General features: G+C 53.5%; 1 protein-coding gene across 1 annotated transcript in view; it reads right to left on the bottom strand.

The window, feature by feature from the left end:
* Positions 1-16646, bottom strand: part of PCDH19 (protocadherin 19) — a 55069-nt gene extending 38423 nt beyond the window's left edge. Inside the window, exons 1-2 of the mRNA XM_086470439.1 lie at positions 14506-16646; positions 11125-11452 (exon numbers count right to left, since the gene is read on the bottom strand). Coding sequence (XP_086326565.1) covers positions 11125-11452; positions 14506-16646 — 2469 coding nt within the window. The remainder of the gene's footprint in view (positions 1-11124; positions 11453-14505) is intronic.
* Between the last annotated feature and the right edge of the window lie 2104 nt (positions 16647-18750).

Here is an 18750-nt window from a genome sequence, read left to right as displayed (position 1 = left end):
ATGAGTCACCTCTCTGGTTCTGGTGTACTTCCTCATTATTAGGTTTCAGGATCAACGACAAAAGGGGGTTCAGATCACCAAAGACAAAGCAAGCTGGGGGTGGGCAGCTCCAGCCCTCTCTGTCTCCATCTCTGCAGGAAGAAACCCTCCAACCTGCGGTTTGTGTCTCCCCATGACCAGCTGCAGCTCCAGCACCTCCCGCAGGAGCTGGCTGTCCTGCAGGCAGCAGGCATCACTCAGCCCAGCATTGCTGCTCCTGAGGCTGCTGCAGGTATGAGAAGAAAGGGTTACCTCCCCCAGCACCTTCCCGCACTCCTGACGCGGCTTTGCTTTCCTTCACCTTCACAACAGGAAATCCAGGCCCGTCAAACACCAGTTTTCCTTTGCTGAGGTCTGTAGGTGAAAACTGATCCACGGGATTCCCTCTGGCTGCACCTATACAGAGGCTATGGGGGGACCGGAATGCAGTGCCCCACCGCCAAAGCTGCAAAATTCTGCAAAACGCCAGGGCAGACTGGCAGGGATGGAGGCAGCACGTTCACATTTAATACAGAGGACAGCTGTCAGCTCCATGGAAATCTATGAAATCACCCCATTTAGAATAAATTCTGATTAAATACCACATATGGTCCTTATTGTCCATCCCTTGTTACCTATCACAAGAGGCATCTGCATGTAAACAGGGTCTTAATCTGCAAATATTTGTCTGCTGCAGCACTCTTCTCCCTCACCCCCACCTGAACTTGCAATTATTCTTATTGATTGACTTTAAGAGAGCACCACGCACATGCCTCGAGCTGCCACGCGCCAAGCAAACAAGGGAGCGACGCCGGGCTCCGCTGTAATCATTACCGGGGCGAGCAATTGCCCTGTCACACATGGCAGGTTATGTCTTCAGACTGGAGGCAGCAAGGCCAGATGAACGCTTAAAACGTCGTTACAGTGTGAAAAGCGAGGATGTAGAAATGACACCTCCTTTCTCAACAAATCTGTTCCCAGAGCATCTCCCAGCTCTGCAGAGATTTCATCTCATTAAGGCTGAAGAGCCAGCATAGCCCTCGGAGGGGGGACATGGGCTCATGTCCTCTTTGCGTGCCAAAACAAGCTCTGATGAGGATGTCTCCGATCTAGGGGAAGATGGATTTGAGGTCTCAAGAAGGATTTCAGTGCTGGAGCCTGAGCCCAGGCTCGCCTGCACATCACCCACAGCCCTGGCTGAAAGCACGTGCTAGAAGATGAGGTGCTGTTATCAAATCAGTGAGGAGAAATTAGGGAAACCTGATGCTGAGCAGAACCTTACCCAGTTTTCCCAAGTGGAGTTTGCAGCTCAGTTCAATATGTTAGTGCCTAATGAAGGTTTCCCCCATACTCTGCAGGGTATAATCATTCTCCTCCTAATGAGCATATGTTAATGGCATATTAATGCTGACAACAACTAAGTGCAGAGAACAAGAGATTCATCTTTTTTTTTTCCAAAGGAATCCATTGCATGGCTGAGCAAGCCCCAGCCCAGTGGGAGCCTGTGGCTCCCACAGTGATGCTGCCGGCTCTGGTCCATGGGCTCACCATGGGAAGCAGAGGCTGTATGGGATCATGGCTTTGGTCTCTCACTAACCCAACCCCTGCAATTAGTTGACGTACAGGGAGGGATTCTCAGCCCAAGCGCAGTATTTCCCCCCAGACAGGGGACACAGCATCGGTAGAGGCTGAATAAGAAAGCAGAGGAACCACCTGCAAAGGTCTGGAAAAGCATTTCACCGGGCACACAGGTTTGGATGCTGTTTCTAAGCCAACAGTCATGTGGATTTGATTACTAAATGTCACTGAAGCTGGGTCCCTGCCAGAGCATCCAGATGTGAATCTGAATATGAAAAGTCCAGGAGGGAGCAGGTGACGAGAGTCGCAGGCATGAGCACCGAGCCCCCGTCCCAGTGCCGCTGTCCCAGCCCATCTGGGTTTGCCTGACCAAGTTCACACCAGCTTGCAGGCATGGAAAAAAACAAAGATAAATTTTCCTGTTTTTTCATTTTTGTTTGTGAAAACAGCTCCCAAAACCCTGACAGCTCCCCAAAAGTAGCACCAATCTGCCCCATGGGTCTGCTGCCCACTGCCAGGTGCTGCAGGGAGGGGCAGAAGCCTAATTCCCTAATGGTCTGGCTCCCGTGTGCTCCCACCAGCACATACATTTAGATTTCCAGATCGATAATCAATGCTAGAATCGATAACAGGGAATTTAGCTACATTATAAGAACAGTAAAATCAGCCAATACTGAGAAATGACTATTGAGTCCTGTGTTTTCTGTACTCACTTAGTCTAATAATGGTGAATGATATTTTCCAAGTACATTATTCAGCAATAAAACCGCCAAATTATTTGATCTCTTTCTAACCTTTATGATTCTAAGCACTCTTTTTGACCCAGATTGAATGAGGCAACATCTGCAGAGCCTTTCACAAAATTGTACTCGGCATGCACTATTGTAGGTCCGCTGCCAAAGATAAATGTTATTATTTTAAAGCCATCATCCTCCTAATAGATGAGCAAACGCACTGCATTAGCATAGCCTGCAGAGCTTGAGCACGGGTGAGAAAATGCCAGAGGGTTTTTGCTTAATGGAATTTTACATACCTGACTTAGGATGGGTTAATGCAATCCACCAACACGGGAATTTTAAAACCTGCCCTGTGGCATACACCTGCCATTACAAAAGACGGTATAATCCGACAAGCTCCAGATCCCCATGAGAACCATGAAGGATTCACATTCAGATCTCCGGTGGCCAACAGAGCATCGAGACAAGGATCTCATCTACATGGCTCCAACACACACAGACCTACACTATTTATCACAGACCTACACAATGTACTGGGTGTAAGGAGGAGGAGCAGCTGTGGTTACCTGCAGCATGCTGAGGGTTTCCATCAGACTATGAAGTGCAATACCTGCGACACACATCTGTCCACTGCAGCATTAGCAGTTGGCGCACTCAAACCTTCGCCAGCCTAATGAGAACTCACTGTAATTCCATGTTAAACGGGTAGTCACTCTGAGGCTAAGTACTAATCACTTGTCCGGCTGACATAAGCCATTACTTCACTCCAAATTTAGGCTATAAACTAGAGGGAGACACTGAAGCAATGACGCTGCGGTCTCTTTTCCAGCAGACCCTCCAACAGGTGCCACAGGCAAGCTCTGCCCCAACAGGGAACAGTGAAACTAGGAGCCATCCATAGCCTCAGTGTCCCTTTGCTGAGACCTGGACAATGGTCTCCTGGGGACAGTGGGGACCAGGACCACAGGAGACAACCCATACCACAGCCCTGCAAGGGCAGCACTGCCTGCAGAGCACCCTATACATCAACAATTCAGAGCACGCTCTAATTTAAATTATAATTACATTTATAAGTACACAGATTACAACTATTTATGCTACAAATAAGACCATCCTGTATTTTAATTAACAGAAAATGATTGGAACTCAACTATAGCCTCTACTGGGAACAGCATCTAATCATTTATTGAAGCGAGGCTGTATCCAGCCCTGTAGGCAGCTTGGCAGGGAAGGGGGAGTGGGCAGGGCTGGGGGTCCCCCCATGCCAGCCCTAACACGAGACTGGGAGCCACGGTCAGAGGGAGCGAGGGGGCAAGAGGAGAGGTCTCCCAGGAGAGACAGAGGGCTCATTGCTGGAAAGCCTGCAGGCAGAGCCTGTGGATGGAGGTGGGCAGGGGACAAAGAGCAGGCAGGGCTCTGCCCTTGCTGGCTGATGGGAATTTAGGAAACACCCGAGCAGGGCACCCTCAGTGAGGGCAAAAGCCTGGGGACCAGAGGGCACCTCGCTGAGGAGCTTCTCTGGCTCAAAGCCCTCAGGAGGGACTTCAGGAGACGGCAGCTGGAAAATACGGCTCTTCCACGGAGCCGAGCAGATGCACATAAGGTTATTCAAAGGCTACGTGCGCTTGGCCTTAAGGATGCCTTTGCATGCAGCGTGTGCTTTATGCAAAGTAAATGACAGGGAGAAACCACAGAGTTCAAATCGCTCAATACAACAGGAGTTCATCTGGGAACTGCTATAAGAAAAGCCATAAGTAGTATGCAAGATCGCTCTTTTGATGTAAATAAAAAAAACCAACTTACTATAAGTCTTTCCTAATTTAAAGGAAAATTCTTATCTGCCATTTAAATATAGTTGCAGGAGCTTTTTTTTATAGACTTAACAAGAGTTATGCATCAGAAATATATATCAGAAATTCAAATTTACTGAAAGGAAAACAAGACAAGCCTCTCTACTTTCAGTAAAAGTGAACCATAAAACACAAACTGTAGCATAAAAACAAATGAGAGATATATATGGTTATAGGACAAATTATATACTTATTTACATAATTATGTACAATATGTAATAATTCTATACATGCTTTTTATATGCTTATAAATATATAATATATATCACAGTGTATAGTACAGATAATATATAACAGATGTAACAGATAATATGTAAGATATAATACACAGTATGTAATATATAACGATATAATCATATCCATGTTGAGCACGCAAGGTCTTGCCATCAGAGAAGAGGGTTTTTACTGTTAAACACAGCTTGGCTACTGCCACCACACCACACACCGGCTCTAACTCCTCCACAGACCCTTGCAGCAAACGCCCTTGGTCCCACCTAGCCAGGACCCCATTGCAGGCTGGAAAACCCCTGGAAAACCCAAAGAGGTGCCAGGATGGGGTCACAGCCCCATATCACCCGTACAAAACATACACGGTTCAGTGGTGGACTTGGTAGTGTTAGGTTCACAGTTGGACTTGATGATCGTAAATGTCTTTTCCAACCTAAATGATTCTATGAGTCTATGAAAACCCAAAGTGTGTTGAACTACAGGCTTGTCTAAAACACAGCACAGCGAGCGTGGCCATCGGTGGGAGACGTGGTTAAATGTGAATGGGAGCTGGCGTATTTATCTCTGTTGCAAGGTATTCAAATGAATTTTTCCAAACAGAGAGCTTGGAGCGGTTACATTAAGAGATGTATAATTTGGTTAGGCTGACCTCAGAATGGAATAAAAAGGTGCTGATTTCCATAATGTTGGCCTCCGACGCTCGGAGAGGTCAGGGAACGTGCAGTTATACACAAAAACACTTTGGGAGTAGTTAAGCCGAGGGATTTGCTAGGACTTGTGATTTCGAGGCACGTTTGGAGTGAGTAGGGAGAGCATCCAGGGCAGTTTGAGGTTCCCACCCCACAGGCTGTGGTCCCCTGGAGGTGCAACATGCCCTGGCAGGCACCAGTGAGCTTTCCCCAGGGAGGGAATAACCAGTCACTATCTAAAGCTGAAAGCATCGCTCCTCTTCGGCAGGCTCTCGGAGAATATAGGCTGCCACTAGCTCCCAGACAGGGCTGCGCAGGCACAGAGACACAGAGGCACTAACCAAGCTGCAACCTGTGCGTACCCATCGCGGTGCGCATCGCAGGCACAAAAAAGTGCTGAGTTACAGTGACCTCCCAAGGAGAAAACAAGACTGGCAACGCTCTCCGCAAAGTCAGCCTTCTGACTAGTCAAACAACATCGATGATAATGCTTTAATTATTATCTCTGCTGAAAATAAGCCTTATTTCAACAGCCTGGCATGTCTCAGCACCGCAAACTTTCTCCGGGTTGAAAATTATCTTTTTTTTTCCCCCCCTGCTCTATACACAGTATTACTCAGAAGCAAGCCAAATCCCTTCCAATTATGTATCATGACGTTTCCCCAGTGTTACAGTAAAGCGAGGCCCTTCACTTCTAAATGGCATGGTTTATAACAAATTGTCTGTTATACCAGACAGAAACTGATTTCCTCGAACCCAGCATATTAAAGTGAGTACATTCATTCTGGTTGTAACACACAAAATGTGATTATAACAGACACTTTGGGGGCTTTTTAAGGCTAGCGGAGAAGCAGAGGATAAGCTGGAGGGGAAGAAAGAATTGACAAGTAGAGAAATGACAGAGAAAGAGGAACAGCCACGCTGATTTCATTTCTTACAAAACAAAAATCTTTGTGTGTTGTAGAAATGTGCTTTAGTTAACACCGCCAGATAGCCAGAGCAAAAACTGCCAGTGCCGCCTGAAACGAAAATTGCTCTATTGTGCTTAGAAAACTATTTCCTACAGTGAGGAGAATGCTTTCCAGGTAGTAAAAAGCATATCTGAAACCAACAGGGCCTTATCCTGCAACTGTTGCTTGCTCAAATAATCCCCGCTGCTACGAGGAGCCCAAACGAAATCAGTGTGAGTGAGGATTACGCGGGAGTGTATCAAGGTTGGGGGATTAGACCAGGATTATCACTAAAACCAGTAATTCCCCATCTTACTGATGGTGGCCACCAGCTCAGGAGGTGGCGGATCGCCACAGCCACAACCCTGCCAGTGCCAGGGCCGAACCCGGGTCTGGGAGCTGTCGGGCATGAGGGTCCCCTGAGGACTCGAGTGCTGCTGGATCAGTGGCTGCTCCACCCTGACCTTCTCCAGTGGGTCCTACCAAAGCAGCGCCAGAGCAAGGCCATGTCTGACCCACACCCTGCTTACAGTGCAACAGCAGCGCTGCTGCTTCCCTTCCCCCATGCTGCCACGACGAAGCCATCCCAGACAGCCCCTCCCAGAGACAGTCAGTCCTGAACCTCCATGCTAATTCCACCTTTGGACATCCAGCCTCTCAAATAAGGCTCGTCTGCTCTCATTTCACACCTTCTCACCTCGCCCATGCTGGGTCCTGCCAGGGACCGGCCACCACTGCAGCCTCAGGTGAGACCGAAGGGCAGAGCAAGCTGCTGTGCTCCGGGGGATGCTCCCAGTCCCGGGGCACCACATGATGCTTCGGCATCATTTCCCAAAGTGGCGCAGATTTTGGATGTAAAACTGTCTCTGAAACACAGATGCAGCCATTACACGCACATTGTTTTCTTTTAAAACCATGAAGTCAAAATCCAGGCATGTAAGTGTTACCCAAGGGTGGCTGCTTTACAGGCAAGTCGTGTCCCAGGGATCCTAAAAGACTCAGCATTCAGACTGGTTTCCACACCATCCCAATGCAACGTGCATTTTTATCGAGGAAGCTGCCTAATGGCATCTATCAATTTTGACTTTTAATCTCCTGGTACAACTTCCAGTAATACACATGCAAAAAACTGAGAACAAGACCTTTCGGTTTCAAACCTGAGTTCTCCTCCGGCTCAGCAGGAAGGAAAAAAAAAAAGCCCTCAGCAGCAGCAAAGCCTCTGACCGGCAATGCCCTTGCAGCTCCAACATGTCCCACTCTCCCTGCTGCAAAACAAGGCGAAATACTAACAGGGGCCAAGCCTCCCGCTGTCAGCCACAATCACCAGAGCTGCTAGCAAACGTTTTTTGCCACCACTACCTACAGCCACAAGGATGCTAAAAGGCCACGGGCAGGGGTCCCCGAGTGGTACCCCAGCACCCAAGGAACCACCAAACCCCAGCACGGCCAGAACCCCACCAGGACATCCCCCAGCGTCTCCTAATGCTCTCTTGGCAGCCATGCCCTGGCACAAGCAGAGCCAGCAACCGAGCCCGGACCTCACCCAAAGGGAAAAGTTTTTTAAGGGTCATCTCTAACTTTTTTGCATCCCCAGAGTGGGATGCAAATGCAGATGCCACTGTTTAGTCCTTTCTGGATCAGCAGGGAAAGGTGGGGAGCACCAACGAACCCTGTCACCACTGGCACAGCACCACCAGCCCCAAGACCTGCCACCGCACGTACCACTGCCACAGTGGCGGAAGGAAACATTTCCCGAAGCTCCACAAACAACTCGGCCTCGGGGACTTTTATTTCAAGGTTCCTGACTGTTAATGTAAATAAGCCTCACATTAAAGACCAGCTACACTGCAAACCCACAACTGCTAGGACAGCACGTGTCTGCAGAGACAATCGCTTACTCCCAGCCACAACCGTCATATGCTAAGGAACACCACCAGCAACACATTTATGTCCGTATTTTATCTTTTATCAACCGATGCCTTGCCTTCCCATCAGGAAAAGTCACTCCCAGGTGGAGCAGCAGCGATACCTCCCCGACGCTTACACCTCGTAAAGGCTCCCAGGGGAAACACCAGTAGCCTCATCACTGAAGGCGATTCAAACAAGCACAGTCAGAGTCCCGCTGGGTGCACTGCAGGGAACGGTTTGGCTCAGGGAACTCTGGGCAGGAATTGCACCTATTAAATCATCATCACCGGGAGGTGTACCAATAGCACACTTCATATACATATCATCACACCATAACACCCGCTAAGGCAGCAACAGGCTACGGTGGGTACAAGGCTACAGTGGGTACAAGGCTGTGATGCTCCTCTGTGGAAGCAGCTTTTATGGAGTTCCTGTGTCACCCTGTGTGCCAGGACAGGGCTGTCACTCTAGACACCACTGAACCTCCTTACCCTCAGGGGTCACCTGGATTTTTCAGAGACAGTAGAACCCACACCGCCAGACAAATAACTTCCCTTGCAACAGCTGGAAGCATAATACTGGGACTCTCTGCCAAAAAACCATAAAAGTTCCCACCCTAAACCAAACTTTCAAGCAGCTTCCAGTTGGGATTTCTTCTCCCCATGCCCTGGTCCTGTCCTTTTGTCCAAAAGCATGCCCAGGGGGTGAGCAGAACCCTGCCAGGACATGCTGCTCTCCCCGAGAACACCCATCTGAGAGCTGCTGGTCCCCTCACAGGGCTGCTGGAGGGTCCATTTTAAGCTGCCACTCGTATCAAGAGACAAATTTAATTCTCCAGGTGATGTACCAGCTCTTCACAGTGCATCCCACCTGCACAAGTGATGGGGAAATGGGGTGAGCTGCAGCTGCACAAGAAGCAACAAGCATCCCGGCTCCCTCACATGAGGGTGCACAAGGCAGTGGGGATCTTTGGAGAGCACATGTCACTGGGCCCCAGACTAACCACTGTGTCGAGGAGGAACATGCGCAGCACTGCCTTCTGCCTGCAGCTGCCTGGTAACTTTATCAGCTGAGCTATGATGTTGCCGATGGTCCTTCCCTCCTTCCTGGCACCGCAGACCTTCCGCTGCCGGCATGCACTTCTGGCTAATGCCTATGTCTGATGGATTTTATGATTGAATTTTGTCAGTGGCAGAGAATCACAGGCTGACAGGGTGCTCCACTGTTTGGTGCCTGTAGCAAGGCACCCACCAGAGATGTGCTTGAGACCCCTCTCCAAAGGACACTGCTCCAGGAAGGCAGGAATTCCTCAGGGACCACTGCTCCCAGGATCCCAACAGCAATGGTCACCCACAACCTTGGGATGCATTCCCCAGGCAGCTGGGCACCCTGAGCCCCAGTTGGTACTCCACAAAGTGCACAGGCAAATCTGAGCATCGATGGAGATCCCCTAATACATGGAGAGTGGTGTTTCCCACCCCCAGTCTGCACGGACACAGCACAAGGAGCAGGCGGGTTCGGTAGCAGCTCTTCTGCCTTACTTGACCAGAGACAGGCTTATCCCAAACTGGTCCCATCCAGACTTGGATGCAAAGTTCCTGCCTCTCCCCATCGGGGCATTTGGGAGGAGCAGAACCCGATCAGCTGTATGGCTGGATACATGCAAGTAGAATATATAAGCAGCTTATATCCAGCTCATTCCCTTTCCGTTATTGCTAAGAAACTCTATTACAGCTTTTAAACCAACACCAGAAGTTAAATCAAGCTTTAATTCTCTGGACCAGTGCTGGGTCACTCATGCCGTACCCTCCCAAATGCAGGCAGGCTCCTGGCTCCGCAGCCACAGGCACCTGCGCTGGGCTGTGCTGGTGCACCCATGCAGAAGTTGCCTCCTTGCAGCAGCTCAGTGGGTAACCTTGAAAAGGCAATGCCGTACGGCAAGGAGCCTGCACACGTGCGGGCGGGAGAGGCTCAAAACGCAGGCTGGACAGAAGGCAGCTAAGTGCCCACGATCTGTCATGGAGATCCTGACAACCCCCTCCCGACCGTCTGAATATCACAAGCTGCGCCCCTGCTTTGAGTGACCAGCGCTTGGGCTGGGAGCACCCCCAAACTGGGCCGACACCAGTATGTGACTTCTCGGGAGCTGGTTCTGTAGCCTTAGTGGAGGTTAAACACCAGGGTTCAGCAAGCTTTTTGCCATTACAAACTCTGCAGGATCAGGCCCGCCGGCACCAGCCCTCTCCAGCAGCCCTGCAGACTCTCACAGAGGGCCAAGCTCTGCTCTCCATAGTGCAAGTATAAATCTGAAGCAGCTCCACTGTCTTCAGCAGCATGATTTTGCATTTACACCAGCACACTGCACACAAAACAGAGCAAGCCATAAATATTTCAGCTGCTTTTTCAGCTTTGTTATTCTGTTCAAAGCAGGAAACATGACAAACCTTTGATTGTTTTGCTTAATACCAAACAATAATTCAAAGAGAGACAAACAAGCAACATTAAATGATGCCTGTGATGTACAGGAAAGCTGATGAATTAGAAGAAACTGATGAGGATGGCGTGGATCGGGAATGGCCCCTTTCCCTGCCTTCGGCAGGTGCCACACATCCCTCCCATGCCGGCCGGCGCGCACCTGTCCTTCAGGGCAAGGGGACAGCACCGGGCCAGGCGTGCAGGTGGTGACACCGGGGTACCCTGCGCTGTCTGTTCTCCCAGCACATCCCACTGCCTTCAGAGCAACAGCCACTGACACCCCTTTCAACAACCTTTTAAAAAACTCCTGTGAAGGCAACAAGTGTCTCCTCCCTTGAGCATCATCACAAGCAAAATCCACTTGCAAAACAGCCACCTCCAGCCTCCCGACAGCACGGAGGCAGCTTGGCCTGGCCCGGCCACCTCAGCATGCCCACCTGGGCATTTCTGAGGGTCTCTGCCGTGTCTGGGGGTGAGACATCCACCCACGACCGTGTGTCGGGGCTGCCCCAGAGCCGTCTGCCCGCTCTCCATCACTCCTTCACCCCGGAGTGTCCAACACACAGAAAACACCACTGTTTGCTCAACACGTCGTTTCGGCAGCACCCACACCAACAGACCCGCACGCCGCAGTCCACGTACAAACCCGTCAGCGATGCCCCAGGGCCGTGGGCTGCCCGTCCACACTCACCTCTGGCAGCGGCATCCCGTTGATGATGAGGTCGGGCTGCTGGGGGCTCTGCCCCGTGAAGGTGTGATGGTAAATGTGGTTGGAGCCGGCATTCCTGTTGTTCTGGCTCTCCACGTTGAGGAAGGTGCTTTCAGAACGGCGGCAGCCCAGCGGCAGCGTCTGCTGGTGGTAGTCAAAGTAGTTGAGGGATGAAGTGAGAGAGGAGCAGCTCACAACGTTCATTTTATCCGTCTCTTCCACGTCTCGCGGCACCAGGCGGATATCGTTCTTGCTGATTTTCTTCTTCTTGCTTGACTTCTTTTGATGCCCGTAGGAGTATTCTGCAATTCTGGGGGACAGAACAAAAATGAATAGCTGAGAGCATCCTGAACCCTGCCCCGCTAAATAGACAGGCAGAAGCCCGGAGGGCTTGGCCCCCATCTCCATGTAGGCTTCTTAGTCATGCACATTACGTCATGTTTTGGGTCTGGTGACATGACACGGTCTTGAGCTTATTTTCATATGTATAATGCTTTCAGGTCAAATATGAAAAATAATGGGAAGGAAGAATGACTCTGGTTTTCTCTAGTTTGTAATTGCTGATATTTAGTTACTAGGAGTTAAGTCCAGCCTGCAGAAGAGAAAAATGGAGATGTTAAAATCCATGAACTGAAAAGGGTACCTGCATTCATTTCCATGCATAATAAGGATTTTAAAAGTGATTTAATTTGGTTCCCCTAATGAAAATTCAAAATGAATAGCGGATTTTTTCCCCAGTTCATTTTCCATAACAGTAAATAAAGCAGACCCAGAAGCAGTCCTAGCTGGCAAGCTCTGTTCTCTCACACTCCAAAGGCTGTTTGTTTATTAATGCTTTATCCAAATTGCTGGTGTTTTGACTATCTCCTGATAATACCTGGTAACTCAAAATTTTTTCTGCAACCACATCCTGTTCCTCCCTCACCCCTCGACATGCACACCCCCTTCTGCTGGGAAATGCTTTTGCCTTCTAAAAACCAGAGAACAACAACTGTGTTTTGCAAAGAGAAATGATCCTTTTTGACCTTTTTTTTTTTTTTTTTTAACTGCAAGCTTGTTTTTCTCTGCCTTTCTTTCCCTCTTTGCTTCCCACCTGCCAAAAGAATCAACTGATGAAGTGTCTTGTTTGCCTTCTGTAAAACACCGGAGGAAAAAAGTTACCATAAAACACCACCCGAGCAAGTAATGACAAACATGACTGCACCTTGCCTTAACCGGGTATGCTCAGCTCAGAGGGACTGTGGATCCTCTTTCCAAAGGGGCAACACAGCCCCAGCCAATGCCCCAGCCAATGCCCCACAGATGAATTTGTATGTGCATGGCACTGGACAGCTCGGTATTTCCCAGGGAAGCACATCAAATGCTACCCACAGTCAGAAATACACAGCTGAAAGTCGGGACTTTGCTCCTCTTCTTGTTACAATAACAGCATTAAGGAAAAAAAAAAAAAAAAGAAAAGAAAAAATCCAATAGCTGCAACAGAAATAATGGGATGAATAAATAATACAGTTTATCTAGAAAGGCAAATATTGGACAAATATTCTTGTTCCAGAAAGCTAATTGCCTGAGCATGAAAATGCCACCAAGTCGAACAGCTCTCATATAACCTTATGCGCCTCATAAATCACCGCATTTTATGAAGACTGTCCAGCAGCTGTTGTGAAGAACCTCTAAAATAAGGCACTGCAAAGCCTACAGGCACGCACCCAGCGTGAGGAGAGGGTGCCCCATGTTCACAGCCGCTGCTGAGCCTACCTGGTGCTTCTCCACCTCTGCAGTTGACTTCTGCTCAGATGCTCGCTGATAACAGCCCGCACATCCCCCTGAGCGTGCAAATAAATCAGAGGAAGGCAGGGATTTCTGTTGTGCCAACAATCTATATGCTGCTGACTCGTCTAACAATGCTTGATGAAGCTTTAATTGTTTTGTTTACCTAAATGTTTAAGTTTGGCAATGCGAGAGCCCAATTATTTCCTGCAGGCATTCATTTTGCTGTCCTTTCTCTATTGACCAATTATTTAATTAAACTGCACTTCATTAATCCCTAAGCCGTCACAGTAAACCCAGGGCTTATACATATGTGTGAAGCTGTTAGGGGCACCACCACAACGTGATTTTTATCCATTCAGGTCCTATTCTCATTTAATGGGCCGAGCTGGCAAGAAATCTGGTATATGAGCTTTCACTTGAAGCTAGACATCCCATAATACAGCACAGACCGACCTTTATTTGCAGACGATTTTTCCCCCATCAAGCAAAAAGGCTTATATACACACTTTACGCTGTGAAAACGGGGTATAAAAGCCAAACTCTCCAGCATTATTTCTGCGTAAATAAAACTTTAAAGACCGCACATCCCCCTGCGCCGCAGAATTGCCGGGGGCAAGCGTGCGTTTCCAAGGTAGAGCAAAATTAATTTCCATCCCTCCTCTCTGAAACGACTCGGTGCCGAAGGAATGGAGAAGTCATGGCTATTTCACTAGTAACAGGATTAAACCATTTATGAGGCATTGCAGCTGCTCTTTTATGGCATCTGATTGATATTCATGTGTGGTTAGCATTTGTCTCCTAACTTGTGTAACACAGAGAATAGTAAAAGAGAGACAATAATCGCCGGGCTGTTACATATTCAGGGGACTGGATTTCCCCTATCAGCCTTTCAGTGGCTCCGGGCGCGAGGCTGACCTCCCCTCCGGCATTTTGGACCCGGGAGCACGCATCCAGCCAGGGCAAAATAATGCAGAGCCGCAAAAATTCTGCCTCACCACATCGCTCCCAGCCCAACCGGCCATGCCGGGTGCTGGAGAAACACATCGGGGGGAACCGGGTGATTTTCACCACTATCTGGTTGGCCCCATCGTCAGCCGTGGCGAGGAGCCGCATCGGGCACACAATAGCTCTTTTGAACAGGAAGCAAGGGCTTATGGATGCCACCGCGGCCACTCGCCCCATCTACTGCGGGGATGCTGCAGTGGGCTGGGGGGGCTTTCCCCCCTCGCAAAGCACCAGGGAGCTGCACTGGGGATGGGGACTGCCCATGGGAACCAGCCATGCCGGTATAAAACTGTTCTCCCCCCTTCCTGTGACGGAGCGCGTAAAATCAGGGATGCTGCAACAGATTGTCAAGCCGCACAATTAAGTCGATCTGTTACTCGGCACGGATTTCTGCTCTCCTCCCAGAGAACAATTTTTTAAAGCGTCACAGGAAATTTTCTTAGAGCAATGGGAACCTCACTTTTGTTCCTAAAGCAAATCTACCCCCCACTCGCACCCCGCAAGTATACATCAGCAAATGGAAAAGTAACTGTGATGGCAAAAATCAAAGCAGAGCCAGCAGGTGCACAGAAACAAAGATGTCTTTACCTGCAGTTATAGGTCCTGATTTCCTTGTTATCCCTTTTGCACTTGACTGCCACGAAGATCATGGTGACAAAAAGAATGGCTGCGATAGACCCCAGGGCAATAATGAAAATCAGGGAGAGGTTAACAGATCCTATGGACTCCTGGGCATCCAGGGCTGGAGACAGGTATATCAAAATCAAGGCAGAAGCCGAGAGAGATGTTTTTCCATGGTCATGAGCCACCACAATCAGCTCGTAGGCTGTCTTTGCGTTCTCCCCAAAGGCTCTGGTGGTCCTTATCTCCCCACTGACCTGGTCTATCTCAAAAAATCCTCTGTCTCCTTCCACCATTTCATAGGAAAGTCTGCCATTTTCACCCTCATCATAGTCGTCTGCCTTGACCACTGTCACCAAGTAGCCAACCCCCGCGTTCCTGGGGATGTACACCTCTGCGGTCCCGTTGACCAGCGGCGGGGCCGTGATCACAGGGGTGTTGTCATTGACATCCAGGACAATCACTCTCACGGTGGCATTGCTCTGCAGAGAGGGATTACCCCCATCTTTTGCCAAGACCTTGAACTCAAAGGCCTTCGTCTGTTCATGATTGAAAGACCTCAAAGCATAGATATCTCCAGAGTTGGGGTTGATGGAGACATAGGTGAAGACAGGCATGTCCCTGACTTGGGAGGGCACGATCTGGTAGGAGACACTGCCATTGAGGCCCAGGTCAGGGTCCCTGGCCGAGACTGAGAGGAGGTAGGCCCCCGGGGTGTTGTTCTCCTGCACAATGACCTGGTAATAGGGCTTGGAGAAGTGGGGATGGTTGTCATTCTCATCGGTGATCTTGACGGTGAAGGACTTCGTGGCCTGCAGGGAGGGGACACCATTGTCCTTGGCCTGGATGGTGAGGTTGTACTGGTCCCTCTGCTCCCGGTCCAGTCGCCCATCCACCAGGATGGTGGAGAAGCTCTCGTACTCCTGGAGCCGAAAAGGCACGTTGCCCAGGAGCTTGCACTGCACCCGCCCATTGGCCCCGGAGTCACGGTCCGAGACCCGCACCAGGGCGATGACGTATCCCGGTGGGGCGTTCTCGCTCACCTCCACCAGCTCGCTGTTAACGGAGAGCAGGTTGATGAGGGGCGGGTTGTCGTTGGCATCCTGGATGCTGACGGTCACTTTGCAATGGGCAGGGATGGAGTTAGGCCCCAAGTCCTTGGCCTGAACATCCAGCTCGTAGACGTGACCCTCCTCATAGTCAATGGCACCACTCACTGTGATGAGGCCGCTCTGGGGGTCGATTTGGAAGAGCTCCCGGGCTCGCTCGGAGACGTAGCTGTGGAAAGAGTAGAGGACCTGGCCGTTGGTGCCCTCGTCCGGGTCAGAGGCATTGAGGCGGATGACTGGTGTGCCCGGCGGGGCGTTTTCAGGCACGCTGACAGTGTAGGCCGGCTCCTCGAAGAGCGGGTTGTTGTCATTGGAGTCGATGACGCGAATGCTGAGCTCCACTGTGCCGAAGTTGGGAGGGTCGCCACCGTCCAGCGCCGTGATCACATAGCTGTAGTGGGACTGGGTCTCACGGTCCAGGCTCTTCTCCACCACCAGCTCGGCAAATCGGGACCCATCACCCCGTGTCTTGGTCTCCAGCCCAAAGAGGTCATTGGGGGTGATCTCATAGCTCTGCACTCCAAAGCTGCCTGAGTCTGGGTCGTAGGCACTCTCCAGCGGCACGCGGGTGCCCGGGCTAGCCGTCTCTGAGATCTCCAGCTCAATCTGGTCAGTGGGGAAACTGGGCGCATTGTCATTGAGATCCTTGATCTCCAGCTTGATCACGCAGATCTCCATGGAGCTCGACATCACCTCCAGCGAGATGATGCACTTGGGGCTCTGCCGGCACAGCAGGTCCCGGTCGATCTTCTGCTTGGTCACCAGCAGCCCCGACCCGGGGCTGATGTCCACCAGATGGGGGGCCGAGTTTGAGACCACCCGGAAGGCGGTGGGCTGACGGGGGTCCAGCACAAAACCGGCGTCCCGGGCGTCCTTGGCGACGTTGGCGATCACCGTGCCGGCCCGCTGCTCCTCCTCCACCGAGTACTTGAGGTTGACGAGGGCCCCGGCGCCGGCCCACAGCAAGGCGGCCCCCAGCAGCGCCGGGAGAGCCCCCATCGCCGCCACCGCCCCCTCCGGCCGCCGCGCCGCGCCCCGACGGCCGCTGGCCGCCCGCCTCAGGGGCCCGCAGCCCTCATGCGGGCAGCGCCCGCCGGGACGCCCCGGCGGCGGCGGCGGGCGGGCGGACGGGCGCGGGCACGGGAGCCGCGGTCCCCTGCGCCCACGCCAACGCCGCCCGCTCAGGCGCTCCGAGCCGGCGGCGCCGCGAACGGGCCGGGCATAGTGTGGGGGAACGGGAGCAGGAGCGGGAGAGGCGTGCCGAGGCGAGCGGTGCCGTGCCGAGCCGAACCGCGCCGCGCCGAGCCGAGCCGCGCCGAGTCGAGTCGAGCCGAGCCGAGCCGAGCCGAGCCGAGCCGAGCCGAGCCGAGCCGAGCCGAGCCCAGCCTGCTCCCGCCGGCGCTCGCTGCGGCGGCCGCACGCCACTGCCCGCAGTCCGGAGCGCCGGCGGGCGGCGTGGGGGCGGGCGGTGCGGGGGCGGGCGACCGTGAGTTGGGGCCAATGGACGCTCGGGGGCGGGGCAGGCGCGCTGCGCCGCCGCCAATGGGACCGCGTCGAGCCGCGCTGCCGGCCGGAGGGGCGGGGCCGGGGCGGGGCCGGGGCGGGGCCCCGCGGAGCGGCGCGGCCGGGAACGGGAATGGGAGCGGGCCCGGAGCGGCGCGGAGCGGATCCGCCGCGCCGGGAACCTGTTGACCCGCAGCACCGAGCCCGCCCCGCTGCCCGGGAGATGCGGGCGCACCGTCGCTTTGGGGTGCCGCAGCAGCCGCTGCGTGGCCGCGGTCACCGGCGGTTCTTCCTTTCAGTGCCATGGCCGCGCACAGGGCGGCGGCGGGCCTCTGCGGGCACCGGGGTGGGCGCCGCGGGGGCTGGGCAGGGGAGACCGCCGAGTCCGCGCTGTGCGCCCCCAGGCCCATTCAGTCGCTTTCCCGCTGGGGCAGGAGTGAGCTTGCCCCGCTGCGGCTGCACCCCGCCCCGCCGGCCAGGGCCTCCCGGGAGTCGGCGTGGGACCCGGGGCCGCCAGGCTCTCCCGGGCGGCTCCAGCCCCGGCAGCGCTCGCTGCTCACTGCTCATGACTGGGGAAAGCACCACGGTACCGTCTTCTCTTAAAACGAAATAAAACTGCCTTTGTCCGTGTGCCGGTGCCTTACCTCGGGTCTCCGCGCGTGGCACGCAAGTTCCCGGGGTCTAATTAAAGGGGGCACTGGGAAGATGTCACCGTGCCTCGGGCATGGGGGCGGTGCTGCCCCCGGCGGGTTGCGGGCGCGCTGCCGGCCGATGCAGGCGGGGCGCTCCGGCGCTCAGCTTGGAGCCTTTCGGCTGCAAACTTTCAGACCCGCCGTTCCTCCCCCCTCCTCCGCCGCCCCGAGGTTAAAAGAAGGGCCGGGTGCCGGCGCGTCCCTGCGGCAAACCACCCCAGGAGCCCACCGATCGATAGCGGCGAGCCGGCGCCGCGGCGGGAACGGCAGCGGGACGGGGTGTCCGGCCGGAGCTGCGGCAGCACAGACCCTCTCGGGGCGGTGGGCAGCGGGAGGCGACGCCTCGTCCGTGCAGCCGCCCAGCGGGCACGGCCCAGGCACTCCCCGCGGCGGCGGCGGCGGCGGCGGCGGCCCCGGCCCTTCCCTTCCCCGGCCCGGCCGCACCGTCGGGCCCCGCCGCGCCTTCCCAGGCACAAGGGCGCCATCTAGCGGCCGCCGCTGGCAGGCGGAGCGGCGGGGACGGGCCCGGACCGCGCACAGCGGAGTCGGGAACCCGCCCGGCCCTGGGCGGGCTCCCGCGAGGCGCTGCCTCGGCGGCTCCGGGGCGGCACGGCACGGGACAACATCCATCCGCGGACCTCCGGGACACCATTCCCTGGGCCAATATTCGTTCAGGGACATCACCCCCCTCGAGGGACACCGTGCCCTGCGACACCCGAGGGGATCCGCTCTCCTCCCTTGGGGACACGGGAGGGACGCAGGGTCCCTCTGCTCCCGGCTGCCGTGTCCCGAAGGAGCGGGAGCAGAAGCCAGAAGAGCCTTTGCCAGCAGCGTGGGTCACCGTGACCCGCGGGGAAGTGGGGAGGGGGAGGCGGGGGGGCGGCAGGTGGGGACGGTGCGAGTGGGCG

This window comes from Leptosomus discolor, chromosome 9, assembly GCF_034619465.1.
Source record: "Leptosomus discolor isolate bLepDis1 chromosome 9, bLepDis1.hap2, whole genome shotgun sequence".
Taxonomy (NCBI): Eukaryota; Metazoa; Chordata; class Aves; order Leptosomiformes; family Leptosomidae; genus Leptosomus; species Leptosomus discolor.
This window is presented reverse-complemented; position numbering and strand designations above follow the sequence as displayed.